At 46.3% G+C, this 15994-nt stretch overlaps 1 protein-coding gene across 3 annotated transcripts in view; it reads right to left on the minus strand.

Moving 5' to 3' along the window:
• Positions 1-847: 847 nt before the first annotated feature.
• The window catches only part of FAT3 (FAT atypical cadherin 3), a 660150-nt gene continuing 645003 nt past the window's right edge, over positions 848-15994 (minus strand). For 2 of the 3 annotated variants that reach the window (XM_004763573.3, XM_045087202.1), the window contains exons 24-28: positions 13808-14463; positions 10004-10117; positions 7823-7882; positions 7241-7276; positions 848-6632 (exon numbers count right to left, since the gene is read on the minus strand). In XM_004763573.3, coding sequence (XP_004763630.1) covers positions 6010-6632; positions 7241-7276; positions 7823-7882; positions 10004-10117; positions 13808-14463 — 1489 coding nt within the window. In that variant the 3' untranslated portion in view covers positions 848-6009. The remainder of the gene's footprint in view (positions 6633-7240; positions 7277-7822; positions 7883-10003; positions 10118-13807; positions 14464-15994) is intronic. The other variant, XM_004763574.3, reaches the window with a different exon arrangement.

Below are 15994 nucleotides of genomic sequence, written 5' to 3' on the forward strand. Positions count from 1 at the left end.
TGAAGACACGACTTGACTCAGACTGGCGTGCATCAGCCAGGGTTGGCTTGACTTTTGGGAATTTGTGAGCCTCTTTACATTACCTGAGTAGGTTGAAATCAGCCACGATTGGAGTATTTATACCATGGAAGTGGTCTAATGTGCTAAACTGGTGCTCCCTTTCTCTTATCCAGTGGTTTTGCATTTACTTTTGCTGAGGGTGGGTTGGGGGGTGGCGCTTATTGCTGCTGGGGCTCAGACAGGGCTGTTCTCCCGGTCTGCCGGCTCTCCCTCACCGAGGCAAAACAGAGGGTGCCCTTCTGGAGTCCTTCCTGGTCTCAAACTAACCTCTTGTAAGGTCACTGCCTCTTCAAAATATCAAATTGTCCCCCACCCCAACTTCTGTATATCCTTTGACTTTGGCTCAGTATGGAAAACTTTCTAGAGCTTTCTGGCAGAAACCTCAAGTGCTAGTTGTGTTTTAAACTTTAGGATTTTTTGTTCATTTTTGTTTTTGTTTTTGTTTTTGTTCGGGGAGACCAGTACTGGAGAAGCTGCCTAGAAGGTGTGGGGAGGTATATAGGAGACATTTCTGTAGAGGTGGGGGACTCTACAGCCCCTGTTTTTCCAAGTCCACAGGACTGTGTTCCTTCTCATCAGGGCAAATCCCAGTTGTGGGGTATGTGCCCAGGAAGAAGCTACCTAGGATTCCAACACGAGTGCACCAGAATCAATGGAAGTATTTCTGGAGATAAGAAGTCTCTGGAGAAAACACCATCTTCTGCAAAATAGGACTGCCCAAGTTCCAAAGGAGCCAATAACTGAAGGCGAATAAAGGAAAACACTTAAAAAGGGTCAACACAATTGCTAGTTTCTTTTTTTTTCTTTTTACTTGAAAACTTGTTTTAACCATCAAATTTTGGCAATTACAAACCTGTACACTGTTGGGTTTTTTTTTTTTTTTTTGGCTGTCTTGTTGTTGTTGTTGTTCTGTTCTTTCTTTCTTTGCTTTTTTTTTTAGAAAAAGAACACAAGACTGAATACTGCCAACAGCAATATATGCAGAAACAATCCATCTCTAAGGTAAGGGACAAGGCTCACTTGAAGTGCTAGCTTTCCCCTTTGCATAAGGTTTGGTGTGTGGTGTGTGTGCAAGTTTAGGGGAGTTCATATGTGCACGCGCGCGTGCATGTGTGTGTGTGTGTAAAGAAACGACATACTTCATCTGAACCTGAAATGGCATAAAAATCACATACTTAGTAACTGGGCAAAACACACTTTTTAAAAAAAAATGTCGATACAAACATTTTCTTGGAAACAGAGAAAATTAAATGAAAACAGTAGAAACCCAAAAAGATTACAGTACATTTTGAAATGATTAAAAAACATCCTTTTCAAATTTAAAATCCTGTGTGTTTGTTTGTATGCATGGAGTTACCTTAAAGGTTTGCAGACCAACAGCATGGGTGACTTAGAATTATATTCGACCCCCCAAATTAAAGCATCCTGATAGGCATCAAATACAGTATCTACAAAAAGCCTGGAAAATTGTAACCGTTATATACAATTTTATAAACATTTTAAACACCAAAACATACATCTTTTACAAACCAGCCTGTTTGTAACAGGTAAATTTACAAGACAATCTCTCTGATACAGTGCTTCCATTTCCTGAACACATTTGTCACCTCCTGAAATGCAGTAGTATGGGCTCAGAAAGTTGTCAAGTAGTAGCAATTCTGGTATTTGTTTGCCGGAAAGGGTGCTACGGTCCATACCAATGGGTCCAAACACACTTTGAATGGACTGTACGATTCTCTAGTGCATCTTCAACACTGGAAGAGACTAATTATGGCCTTTGTGTAATATTACATACTTGTAATTATTGCTTTTCATTATTATGTAAGGAAAGAAAATCTTACTTTTCCTACCTCTTAGCCAGCTGGCTAAGTATTAACTGATGCCAAACCCACAAATGGTGACTTTAAACCCTAGAATTATGCAACCAGAAGCTCAAAGCCCTTGTGGATTTCCACCAGAAAAATGTGCAGTTGAATGTCACGGGACGAACACCAGCCTAAACATGTAACCGCCTTCTCACAGACCACACAAAATGAGAACTCTGAAGCAGCACCTCTTCAAATCTCCCCTTTCTCATGGTTGGAAATGAAAAATAGAAAACATGCAAGCCTAAGGACTTTTAGCAAAACCTGTGCACTGGGAGGGCAGAAGTGTGAAGAAACCAGACAGTTATCTGGGCAGCCCATGCAAAATGAACATCAGATCTTCCCGAATTCGTTCACAGGGAAGTGTTGTCTGGATCTCACATGATTCCCTGTGGTTATCTCTCTTCTCAGTTCCCCTGACTTTGATGATGTAGACACAGCATTAGTGGGGGTAGCGGGCGGGGGGAGGGGACGGGGTAGGAAGTAAGTAAGCGATGGCCAGTGGTGTCTATCTTTTTCATCTGCTTCTTTTTTAGGCTGTGCTAGTGATTCTCGATGGTAGTTCCAGATAAGTCCCAGGAATGCATCCTAAATGCCCATTCCAGGTCTTCTGACTGATTGTCTGATAGAGTAAACCTCAAATGCATAGACTTGACCCGCTCTTCCCACTGTCTTCTACAACGGCATTTCACGAATGGGCAGGACATGAGTAAATGGAAAGCTGGCGTGGAATGGAACACAGCAGCAAAACGCTTGCAGAAGAAAACAAATGAACACCTACTCTATTCATCTTTTACAGCCTCATAGTTTCTGCTCGCTACATGACAAACATCAAAGGTCCAGTCCAGCTACTCTCAACCTCACAAGAATGTGTGTAATATAGGTAAAGTGCCCCACAAACAGGCTATGGGAAATGGTTTCTCAGAGGTAGCACATACGTGATCGAAAAAAAGGCAAGACACTTATTGGCTTACCTATTTTCCATGTGGTTCATCATGGCGGAGGGGAGGAGGGGAGAGGAACCAACAGCAAGACTGGGAAGGGGAGGGAGAAAAAAAAAACAGAACTGCATCCAGTAGGTAACACTGTAATCAAAGTCTCACTATAACTGACGCCTGGTCTGAGTTCCTTTCTGTAATTAACATTCCATCCTCATTTTAGAAAACATTCATTTGGTAAAAGCAGCATTTTGATAAGTGTCCAAAGAAATGTGTGAATTCTGAAACTACATCCTTACTGGGGGTGGCTTCAAGGAAACTTGAGATCCTAAGGCTTCCAGAGAAATAATCTCCACGAATTCTCTTTGCTAGCATATTCCAAAGCAGGAGTACAGGATGTCGGACGGTCCAGCAGAAGCAGGCAGATACCACGTCCCCGGAGGTTTAGTGGTGAACAATGTTATATAGAAAGAATATTAGCCAAATGACGGGTTCTGGTCCCTGTTTAGCTATTTCACTTCCTGTATGAGCTTGGGCAAGTCCTTTCCTCTCTCTGGCCATGTTTCCTCTTTCATAAAAAAATAAAAAGGGGAGTGGGATTAGACAAGCAGATTTTAAGGACCCTTCCAGCTCCTTGGATCAGTGGTGACCCCACCCAGTTCCATGCTGGCCGGACTGCAAGCCATTCTGTAACCTACAGGGAAAACCGACTATCCCCCAAGTGAAAAGATACCATGTGCTTAAAGGTAATGAATCAAAACATAACACATGCTTATCTGGTATACACTTAGCCGCAGAACTCTTCTGCAGAAAATCAGGGGAAGATATGCTGAAAAAAGAGGTATTTTATATAGGTCAGGGCGAAAAGAGTGGGCACAATTTTCTTGGGTGACTTCACAACTGCATTAGGGTTCTATTTATTCCTTCATTACCGTGTCAGTCAGGCATTCTCCCTGGAGGAGAAGCTGTGTAAGCAGTAGGGACTCATCGGCATTAATCTCGTTCTAATATTTCCTGGGGGCAAGAAATGAATTGTTGGTTTTACTTTGACGGTTTTTATGTCATTGCATTATTAAAAGTGTAGCAGTGATTCTATTCTAGACCATTAGCTCATCATTTTCGCCGTGATTCTTGCAAATGTGCTTCTTACATAAGAAAAATACCAGAGACACTATTCTCAAAAGCAGCCTCAGTGAAATTTCATTTATTTCAAGACCAGAGTGCGGATAATGCTTCCACGAGGAGGTCTGACCAAGAGACGGGGAGAGAAGAAAAGCTGGAAAATCTGTGAAGTGTATCCTGAACTCAGGAAGCTTGGAATGAAAAGGAATTTTTTTTGCTTGTTTTTGCAACGAGCTTCAGAAACACTGACTCCCACAGAGCAGTGGACTAAACACAATGGAAGCAACTAAAAATATGTCTTTGCGGATGAGACACAGAACCAGGACAGAACAGTTGACACACCAATGCCATATGCCACCAGAGACCGTGGACACAGAGATTTGCTCATGAAGCAGATAGTGCAAATATGCATTTATTTACTATGGCCGCTGTGCACACAGCCATAATCTGACTGAAGCAAAAGAGGAGAGTCACTCAACTTGGTAAGTTTCCGCCTCGAGGATGGGGTTACTGTATGTCTGCTGGAAAGATTCTCCTGACAATTTAGTAAACTCTTGGCCGAAGCCCACACGTCAGGAGAGAGGAGAACCCCCAGGAGGTGTAATTAAACATTACACATCTTTCAAATAAGAGTTTCATTCTGGAAAACTGTAACAAAATATTATTTCTTCAAAAACACAGTTTTAAGTCACTATAAATGGCAATACCAAAAAAAAGTTAAGTGAACCGGAGCAAAATATGGCATTTGGTGTTTCTCTAACATTGTAGAGATCAGAGAAATTGGAAGGTCTGCCTCTGGCAGGATTTTTCAACACGGTCCTTATCCTAAAACCTTCACTTTCGCTTTCCTCAAGAGCAGCCTTATGGAGTGCAAGCACATAATTGTATATAGGCCCAGACACACACACTACTAATCTATACACGAGAACTACTCTATTTTCTTCTTTTTGCAAACATAATTGCATTTAGAGTGATGATGCTACCAATTTAAAATAACACTTGGATTTTATCTGCATTATCAAGAATTGTGATTATCCAGCTGAAAACTTTGAAAGTATATTCTTCCCTTTCCCCCCCTGAATTTGAATTCTGCTTACACCCCTAATTCCTCTCATTGTAGAGAAGAGTGTATCAAAATACACTTTTTTTTTCTTCCCTGATCCTCAGAACAAAAGCCAATTTCTGCAGTAATATTAAAATTGTAGCTATGGCCAGGAATATTTACTGGAAAACACAAAAACAGATAATCACATTCTTTCTAATGTTGGAACAATGTTAACCTTCTCCCTGACCCCCAAAATCAAGCCCAAGTATCTTCACATTCCTTCCATTGATACCTTTCTCAAAGATCATAAAGCCCAGCTATATTATATGGGATGCTTAACACAAACAAAAATAACTAAGCATACAAACCATGTTACCCAAACCTAATTTTATAGCTGAAAACTGGACAGCTTATTTAAAAAAAAAAAAAATAGAGTTGACTTTAAAGGCTTCAGCCCATTTTCTTGTGTTTTTTTTTGTTTTTTTTTTAAATAATGTGTGTTTCTCTTTTCTTTCCCCTAAGAGACTAACTTTTCCAACCATCATAACTACTGTTTTCATCCCCTCCCCCCATTGGCTCAAAATGACATGCGACGATGCGTCTTTGCTCGTTGCCAGTACTAATACTGCCCGCTCTGCTGCTGTAACCCTTCCCGGGTCCCAATACTGCACAAAGCCATACAAGATGGGCTGTATAACCCAGCAGGTGGTTTACTCCCCCTGCAGAAACTCGGTGCCCGTGCTTGGTCGTGAACGCAGGTACCTACTGCAAGGCTATCCGTCCCCGCTAAGAAACTCTCGGAGCCTTTTCTTTCCACCCAGCCGGACAGGAGCTTGCCGGTGACCACGGGGCTTGTGAAGAAGTTCCCCGGGGGCAAGTCCCTGTTTCCGTCTGGCTGCTGGCCGTGCAGATGCGAGCCCCACATCCTTCCCGCAGTTTGGCCACGGACTGCGCCGAGGGCCCTGGGCAGGCGCGCTGTCTACACTTGGGTCTGGTGCTGAGTCTCGAGGAAGGGAATGTGCAGGCTGGCGAGGCTGAGCTCTCCCACGCTCTCGTAGTCACTCATGGCGGCTTCGGAGTCGTCAAAGCCACAGCTGGCCGACACATCCGAGGACGAGGTGCCTCTGGAATTGTGCAAGGATAGAGACGGGTTGTCGGCGGGGCCTGCCGTCTCTGCGCCCTGGTTCATGCCCACGGCAAAAGTACTAAATTCACAGGCAGCAGGTGGGCCCACCAAATCCGTGTCATTGGGGAATGGGTGGGGAGGGAGGTACTGGCTGGGGTGGAACTGGGGCCTCCTTCTGCAGTCAGGGCTCAGTGTGCTGGCCAGTGACACAGGCTGGGAGGGCGGCAGGGCCTCATACTGGTCTGGGAAGTCCTCAGGCAGGGGCGGGGGCAGCTGGTCCTGGTTCAGGAACTCCTCCTCCTGCGGGGGAGGGTACTCGTTGTCGATGTCATAGCCGCCCAGGTAGTAATCGCTCTCTAGCTCCCGCGTGCTGCCTTGCTGGGCCGACCCTCCCTCCTGGTTCTCATAGTTGGGCACTTCTTCTATGTCCGACAGGCGGGCCCCGGGCATCCAGTCGGAGGTGTCCCAGTGATAGGCTGTGGGAGAAAAGTCGTGACAGTCAATTTCCTCCAGACCTGAGCTGGGGCAGGGCTCAGGAAAGGAACGGATGCGGGGAGCTGACATGCAATTAACATCCCAGAGACACTAAGACTCCGGGGTCACGTGCATGCTCCTTCTAGGGCTCTATCAGGGACCCGCCATGCTCCGGCTTCCTAGACAGTAAGGCGATGGTGACTCAGAGAGAGGGTGCCTGGTGCCGCAAGGGATGGCCTACCAGGGCATGTGGAGTAAACCTGGTTCGTGCACCCCCTCCCTGCTAGCTTCTCTTCCTTTCTATATGCTAAATGCAGAGCGAGGCTGGCAGCATGCTCCCGGAGAGAGGAGGGGTGTGGGCCCTACTGTGGTCCCCGGAAGGCAGGGAGATGTGCTGCAAATGGATGAAGGACACACATGGTGGGGAGGCCAGGGGAGGGATGCTGGTGGGACTCTCGCTTCCAATGCCAAGCACACAAGACACCTGGAACATGCAAAATGCAGATCAGAGAACCCCTGGAAAGGACGGAGGGAGAGGGACGGGGAAGAACGAACTCAGCAATTCAAAACGTGGAAGTGAAATGTTATGCTGGGGTTGTGGCAGAGTCACCTCGGTTGTAGTTCTGTCCTTGGTCCATGATAGACACTGTTCAAATACAAAGCAAGAGGTAAACCCGATAATCTGGGCCACATGAAGAGGGTAAAACAGAACATTTCAGATGACTTAAAAACATGCTGTTTCTCCTCCTTGTTGTTGGGGGAATAAAAAGGTAAACCACACCTGTTCCCACCCCTAACTGTACTAAGTAACTAATAAAAGTTACCTGATTGAAATCAATCCCCATAAGATGACAGCTTGGAATGCTTTCTTAAGTATTTCCAGCTTATAATAGGAGCTCAGTACATACATGTTGAATGTAAGAACGAATTTCTTAGTAATATGGATTCCAACTGACTGGGTACTCTTAGAAGGGCTTTTATAAAAAAGAGTACTCATCTATTTAACAACTTATGAACTAGATTTTTTTTCCCTCCAAAATGGTAAAATTCACTCCAATGCCTAGAGAAACAACCAGTGTCCCCGAGGTTGCCGACCGATTAAAAGCAACCCTGGATCAATACAACAAGGAAGCCGAATTTCCAAAATGATAACTCTTTTACATGAGAGGCTATGGAAGAAAAAAGTAAATACCTTCATTCTCTATAGTGTCAACTACATTGTTGACAAGCTGAATGACAGTCACAATGGACGCTTGTGGCCAGGAAAAGCAGACAGAGGGGAAGGGAAGGACAGTTTCCGGTTAGTCATGTATTTCAGATAGAAGAGAACTTCTCTTCACAACAATGGCAACATCAAAGGCACAGCAGGCAAACATCCAAAGCCTCCCCAGTCTGCCCATTAGGCAGTGTTCTGGTGCTCGCTTTTATCTGGGGAGTGGGGGGGTCCCGGGGATCCTCAGAATGGAAGGGCCACAGCAGCAAATCTGGAGCCGGTCCTTGGAAAGGCACGGTCGACAGGAAGGGCTGGATCATAAATTCACACCTCATGGCCCAGTGAAATCAATCTAGGAAAGCAGTGGCTCATCAAGTTCAAGCTAATTTCTCATTAATAACTCCCAAAGGCTCTCAGGGGAAGACCTCGCTGTTCCCATGGATAATTATTTGTCAGTCAGCCATGCCGCTCTAAACCAAATGCCAGAGATGGAGGATCAGCTCTGCAGGACGGATGGTGTCACGCTCCCATGATGGCCAGGAGAGCCTAGAGCAAGCCCAAGGCCCAGTGTCTACCGGTAAAGCACAGATGGAAGTCAGCGTCTGGCCTCTGAAATTGTTAGACTCTGGAAAGGAGAATTCTGTGCTCCATATGGGGTTGTTTTTGCACCCGATACCAGCAGGTTGCCAGAGAGGCAATCAGGCTTAAAATTCAGTTGCTGGAAATTCTTACTACCATCCACTTTCATCAGGAATGATCCAGAAGGTTGAGCATGAAGGGTCAAATGCGTTGAGCTTAAGGGTGCACAGAGCAGAGCCCGTGAGAAACGTCAGCCAGGTAGCATCATGAGAAAGAACTCTGGCCAAAGTGGAAGGTATCTGTTCTCGGCTGCTTCTATACAAAATGCCAAGCAGCACCAGCTTTCCTTTGGTTGGAGACGAGGGAAGGAGTAAGCATCACGGCAAACAGATCTGGAGGTATGACCCTGACCTTCTGGAAATGGTCAGAAGAAAGCCACTGTTACGTGGTTTGTTACCCCAGCAGTCAGAAACAAGCAGGGTCTGTACCTCTCTGGAATGCAGGGTATCGGGGTAGAAGAGATTGGGGGATGAGGGTCATGAAAATAGACTCTTTTACTTCCATAATTGTATCTATGGCCTTGGAGCTCCCCTTTTCCTCTATTTACCTGGGGTGCAAAGACGACATCTTTTCCTTTTGTATTTCTGGGCTCAAAATACTCAGCACAGGGTTCAGTATGTAGGAGAAACGTGGCATGCATATGGGTTGTGTGATTACGTTAATTGATACCTATTCAATTTTTGCCAATGGCTTACTGGGAGGGAAATGAAATAAGGTATTGACTAAGAGAATGTTGTCTCTGGGGATGACTACTGGAAATTAGTCTTAATTCACTCCATATAGTAAACTCTCACTATTTTGTGACCATTTCTGCCACACCTCCTGGCCTGGGGAGACCAACCCATCCTCCAGAGCAGGTTCCTGAGCTCAGAAAACCCAGTCCAGCATTAGGACCCTCTCCATAAAGATAAGTTCCCAAGAGTTGATGGCAGCTTTGGAGTGTCAATGAGGTTCAGGAACCATATGGAATGTCCATTTTTCTAAGGAGTGGATTGACAGTCACAGTTTTCATAGAGACTCCAAAGGCCCATGACCCTGGTTGCTTATAAGGGGACTTTAGCTGAATGACAATGCCACTTCTAGGGGAAGGAGGTTCTATGGGAAGGAGGTCTCACCACTAAAGGAATTTCTAATGATGCAGAGAGGTTGGATACACAGTGAAGTGTGACCAGATCACCAGTCGTAAAATTTAAAAAAATCAATCAATCAATCAATCAATTACAGTTTTCTAGAGAGGATCATTTGGGATGAGGTGGTTCCAGCAGGAAAAATTCAAAGCGGATGCATTCTTGGAGGTCATGGAACTTGGTCCACCTCTGACAAGGACCCCTGGGGCACCCATGGCAGGTGCTCCTGCTGTGATGACACCCCACAACGGGACCAGCCCAAAAAGCTGGTGAACATGCTCTGAAGTCAATGATCAGGCCCAGAAACAGAGCTGGTCACCTTACCCTCCTCCCTACCCACTGTCAGCACATGAGGCAAAGCTACCGGGGAACACAGCTACTACCGAGGGCTTACCATTGTCGTCGCCAGAATCCGACTGGAAGGAGCTCAGGGACTGAACCTCAGAGTTGCTGCCTTTATTACTGCCTGCGAAGCAGGTCACTTCTCCGGGATCATCAACCCCTTTGTCTTTGTGGACAGCCAGGGAGAAAGCAGAAATGACACCGGTTACCTTGTGCGGATGTCTAGCCCGCCTGCCCCCGGAGTTCACTTCTCCGAGCTCTTTCATTTGCTTTGAGAAAATAATTTAGCTCCACAATAGAAAATTGACTGTGCCACTGGGGGCAAAGGTCTGTCAATCAAGTGATTTACATTATGGATTCGAAACCCTTAACCTGTGGTAAATGAGCTTCCAGATCGCTGACAGCCGAAAGGAGCTGTTCCCTCCTCAAAGAGAGGTGACTAAGTGAAGAGTGAAGGCAGGATGAAGCGGCCGGGCTGCTCTTTGCCATTCAGAGTTAATTTAAATCATTTACATGAACCGACACGGTGTCAACACCAGGTTAAATGAGATTACTTATAAAATAAGGATATAAATATTTTATAGGTAAGAATGCCATTACATTCATCCCAACTTTCATCTCTGGGGAGCGAGTGGAGTTCTCCATCTTGCCTCCTAGAGGGCAGTGTCACACCACTTTTGGGAACGGCAGTGTTTGGAATCTATGTGGTAAGAGGGCAGTCAGCGGTGTGGACCTGTTCTCATCTGCCCACTTCCTCCTTTTGGCTATCCAGAGACAGCCTGAACAACACACACACACACACACACACACACACACACACACACACATACACACACACACTCTACAGGGCTATTTTCTTATTTGATGGACTAAAGAAAGCAATAAAAACAAGCCGTATCTTGAAGTTGTCAAGTAAAAAAATGAATTAGTTGCCTAGAGATTGTCTTGCCAGCTAACTCTGCCTTGCTTAACAAAGAAGGAAATCTACTCAATAAAAACGTAACAATACTTTTGGGGGAAATGTGAGTTTTGGCCCAAGGTAAATTCTGGAAATAAAGCTGTCACATTAGGAAGGAAGTAGAGAAGAAGGATCACTAGGAGAAGCTTCAAATCATCACGAAACATGATGGAAAGAAGAGACAGGGACTTGTGATTAAGGGAGCAGTTGTTCCCCTTTGTGACGGTGGAAATCACTCTTTCCTTCACGAAGGGTGAGGTTAATATTGGGTACTGAGACTCCACATCTGCTGTCAGATGCTAAAAGCACAGCGGGACCAGGAGCTGGATAAACAACTGATCTAAGCAGAGAGAGCCGCCTGAGAGGAGTTCACCTCCCAACAGCCATGCTGCCCCAAATACCAAGATATGTCTCAGAAAAGCACCGGGTAATGGCCGAGCTTAGCGCCAAACACCAGGAAGGGAACAACAAATGTTCCATCTCAGTGAAGGCTGTGCATAAAACTCCTTCCTCCACCTCATTTTTTCCACCCTCTCTTTTTTTCATTGTTAAATAAAAAAGAGCCTTTCCAAGAGCTGTTTCACTGGCAAGCCTTTAGTGAAGTCATTTGACAGGGAATACATTTATAGTGAAAATCCAAGGGCAACAACTTACAAGAGTGTCTATAGAAAGACAGACTCCACAGGTAGTGTGGTTGGGTGGCCCCAGAAAAGAACAGAGACCCTCTTCTGTCATCAGGGGTCCTCTCCCAATTTATCCCTCTCCCTCCTGCTAAAGCTCCCAACAGGAGTGTTGGTAAGAGCACAGGCTGTGGACCGTGATGGGCCAGGTCCTAGTCCTCATCACCCCTTCTACTAGCCATTTGTTCTTAAGCTGCTATCTCACCCATGTACTCCTTCAATTGGATGCCCACACGGGTCCCTGGGAAGATTTATGAAGATCCAACATATGGCAAACGTTCACCTGCTACTTCCATTGTCTCCCCAAAGCTCTTTGTCCTTAATGTTTACATTCTGGATTCTCTCTTGACGACCCACTGAAACACTCTTCAGATGACCAAAGATCTTCTAGGTGTCAAGCACACTGCTGTTGTTGCTTTTTTCTTAAGCCTGTGTCCTTCTGGACCATTTTACAGTACTCATCCCCACTAACCTTATCGACAGTCTTGGCTTCTGCACACCTGCCATGTCCTCTGTCCCTGCTCTCTTTGTTGGCAATTGTTTGCCTCCCTTCTTGGCCTCTGCCTTCTGCCCACCTCCCACATGTGGGCATCTCCAAGTTCTTTTGGAGGTCCAGTCTGACCATCTTTATTCTTGCTCCCTCCGTGAGCTCATCACTGACCCCCTTTCTCAAGATTTAACCATTGTGCATCCAGATGATGTCCAAACTTTCATCTCCAGCCTCCTCTTTCTCCTGAACAAGAGAACCTGTCAGGTAACCCTCATGTGCCCCCTACCCTCATCAGGCTGCTTCCTGCTTCTGGAAGGTCCTCTCTAATAGTTTCCTACTAAGATCTAATTTATGCTTGAAGACACAGCAGGAATTCCCTTTTGTCCCCCAAAGATGCCCTTCACCTCCTCTGCTCATAGGCTCTCCACTTGAAAACAGTGTTCCCCTACCCTCTATCCCAACATGTATCATAGTACTAAAACCCCAGCCTTTGGAAACTCCTGCTACAAGGGCAAATCTGCTGCTGAAATATAAAGCCATAATGGCCTGATGAAAAGCCACAGGTTACAATAGAGCTTGCCTTAGCTTCATCCTCACCGTGTTAGGACAGGGAAATCAAGCACCATTGCTCAATTAGATGTTCATTAGCTGTTCATGGAAGATAGCTAACTAGTCTCTGCTTTCGCTCCTCTTTGGTCCTTTTTAGTCTGTTCTCCATGGGTCAGTCAGGGCCATCTTTCAAAAATGTAAATTGGATCATGCTGCTTCCCTGCTTAAAAACCTGCACTCATGTTGCCATTAAAATGCATTCACTTTCCGGGCACGTGGGTGGCTCAGTGGGTTAAAGCCTCTGCCTTCGGCTCAGGTCATGATCCCAGGGTCCTGGGATGGAGCCCCACATTGGGATCTCTGCTCAGCAGGGAGCTGCTTCCCCCCCTCTCTCTGCCTACTGTCTGTCAAATAAATAAATAAAATCTTAAAAAAAAAATTGCATTCACTTTCCCTTCTTGCTCACCAATCTCTAACTACCGCGACCTCCTTTCTGTTCTTCAGCATGTCAAGGCCTTTCCCACCACAGAGCCTTTGCACCTATGGCTCTCGGGCTAGAATATTGCCCCATGAGGCCTGAAGGAGAGGGAAATACCACTATCTGGACTGGACTTTTCCTACCTTGAGGTTCACCCTCTTATTTCAAGGATGCTGCATTCCAGCCAAACAGAATTGCTGGTCTTCCAGTTGTGTGGGTCCCTCTGCCTTTCCCCAGACCTTTAATCCATCATGATCCAACTCAGATTTCTCTCTGCTAATCTCAAGTCTTCACCTTAAGTCTACAAATACTCTCCTCTTCTGACCTTCTGGAACACGCTTTCTGTATTTCACTTCTGTCACCACACTGCTTGCATTACCCCCAATGGTATGCTAGTGTGAGTATAGCATGGGTTTTTAGAGCTGGCGGCTTGGGACTGGCCCGTTCTGCTGCCTCTTCCTAGCTCTGTGGCCTGGGACACCTGATGCATGCTCCCGGAGTCTCATTTTCCCCATCTGTCAAAGAGGGATAAGAACCAGAGCGATTTTTCTGGACACTCAGTGCCAGAACGTGTCACAGGGAGTGCCCTGCCCAGGCGGGTTCTCTCTCCTTTCCCTGATTTCCTTCCCCAGTGCCAGGCACACCACAGCTCCCTAGCGACACTAAAGGCACAAGCAGACGCACGAGGGCCTCCTACTCACTGTCGGTTCCTGCGTCCCAGCCATTCTTCCGGATAGAATCGCAGTCCGAGCGGCAGGGCGACACGGCAGGCAGGTTGGGGGCCACGCTGCACACGACTACACCACGCCTGGCCGTCAGGATGCGCGGGGACTCCGGGTGGAACGTGGTCATCTCCTGGTGCTCGCCCCCCAGCCCGTCCACGATCTTATCCAGGTTGCTCCTGGAGTCGCTCTGGAAGCACGGCGTGTAGGCCATGGGGCGCACGGGCACCTGCGGGGGCCCCACCTCCTGGTAGACGTTGCGGCCGTCCCCGCTGCCGCGCAGGTTCCGGAACGGGATGCCGTTGCTCTTGTTGAGCAGGGCGGCCGTGGCGGGGTCCTGCACCAGCGTGATGTTGTTGCGCGAGTAGTTCTTGCGGAAGACCTTCTTGCGGAAGACGATGAAGAGGATGACCAGGATGAAGATGACGAAGAGGACCACGGCGATGCCGATGAGCTCCTCCTTGCCCACGTACGAGTGGCCGGCCTGGATGTTGGGCACGACCACGGGCCGCAGCCCGCAGTACTGGCCCACGTAGCCTGGCGTGCAGTTGCACACGAAGGAGCCGAACACGTTGACGCAGGAGCCCCCGTTCTCACACTCCTCCCGCTCGCACTCGTTGACGTCCTCCTCGCACCTTCGGGACAAAACACAAAACGCCTTTCAGACGGCGGGCCACGCAGCGCGGTTCACCGCGGCCGTCTTTCCAAGGAAGTCCAGCGCCCCAAAGTCACGTGAAGCGAGACAAAGATAGAGTGATGGTGTGCGTGTGTGCGTGTGTCTGTTGTCGAGGGAGGGAGGTGGTGGGCACCTTGGCAGGTGGCCCGAGTTGTCGTGGTGAGTGAAGGTACTTCTCCCAACCAACCGGATCTCTCCCAGAGAGTCCGATCCCCCTCCAGAAGGGAGTAGGGCAAAGACGTCGGAAGGGAAGAGGAGAAAGAACAGATGCTGTTGGAGAGGGACTGGTCTCCGAATCCTCGGGCCGATGCACTTCAGGATTTACATTTTTGTAATGTGGGAAATGCCATGCAGTACATGTCTTTCCCGTTCTGTAATACATCCGCCCCACTGCTGGAACTGGTGCTGCCATAGGACCCCAGAATGAAACTGTACCGTGCCTCTATGACAAAATATACGGACATTCACACTAAATCAGAGAAATAAAGACTAGAGATAGTCTTGGAGCAGTTTTGGCCGGTTTTGCTACCAAATTAGTTTGCCACTAACTTACCCTCAATCCTTTTAGTTCTCTGAACTACTAAGATTGAACTGCAGAGGAAAAGCAGTGAACCTGTATAACTTACACAGGCTTTCCCAAGAGGAAGAAATCCTTGGTTCAACAGTTCCGGTATAATTTTAGGTCCCTTTGGGAACTGTGTGTGTGTGTGTATGTGTATAGGGTGCATGACAGAGAAAGTGGACTGGTGGAGGGCTAAAGATCTATATATCCTACAGATTCTGTGCTTACCATAAAGGTTAGTACTAATGCAGATAACCAGGAAAAAAAATGATTAAATCATTCTAATGAAAAATTATTAAATCAACTTTATTCTTTTTAAAGCAATCCGTGACTCCCATTGAGTATAATTATAAGGCAAACATTTCAGTCCTTTTCTTTGTTAGTTTAACGTTACATGAGAGCATAGACCTCACTCCTTCACTTTTCTCTTCACTTCAGCAATTGCTTTGGTGTGCTCTTTTAAAAGGTGTGATCACTTATATCTTTGATAATCCACCTTTTAAAATGTAGTCAAACGTTCCTAATTTGAACAGATTGAGGCCAGGTCATTTGGAAATTAGAATCACAGAGTATTTAAAAATAAATGCAGCTTTATTACTTTAAATTACATCCAACCATTCAAAGTCCGCTAAGTATTTCCTGGTAAAGTCCTCGGGAGATTTGCTTTAATGAATACATAAGACTGATCTGTAATTAGAATATCACTTGCTTGAGATTACATATATATACTTCTCAAACGATCAAGGATGGTTGGAAGTGGCGTTTTACTAAGAGCTTAAAACATTCTCTTTCCGTTTGGCTCACACTTTAATTTCCCTCATTTCTTGGGGGAGAAAGAGTTTGCAAAGGAAAGGTAGGCTCTAGTTTCTCAGAACGATCATAAAACATTAGGCAGTAGAGTCCAGTTAATGAGTTCTGGGGAAATGGG

This window comes from Mustela putorius, unplaced genomic scaffold (assembly GCF_011764305.1).
Source record: "Mustela putorius furo isolate JIRA1106 unplaced genomic scaffold, ASM1176430v1.1 tig00001069_pilon_pilon_pilon, whole genome shotgun sequence".
In the NCBI taxonomy this organism is placed as follows: Eukaryota; Metazoa; Chordata; class Mammalia; order Carnivora; family Mustelidae; genus Mustela; species Mustela putorius.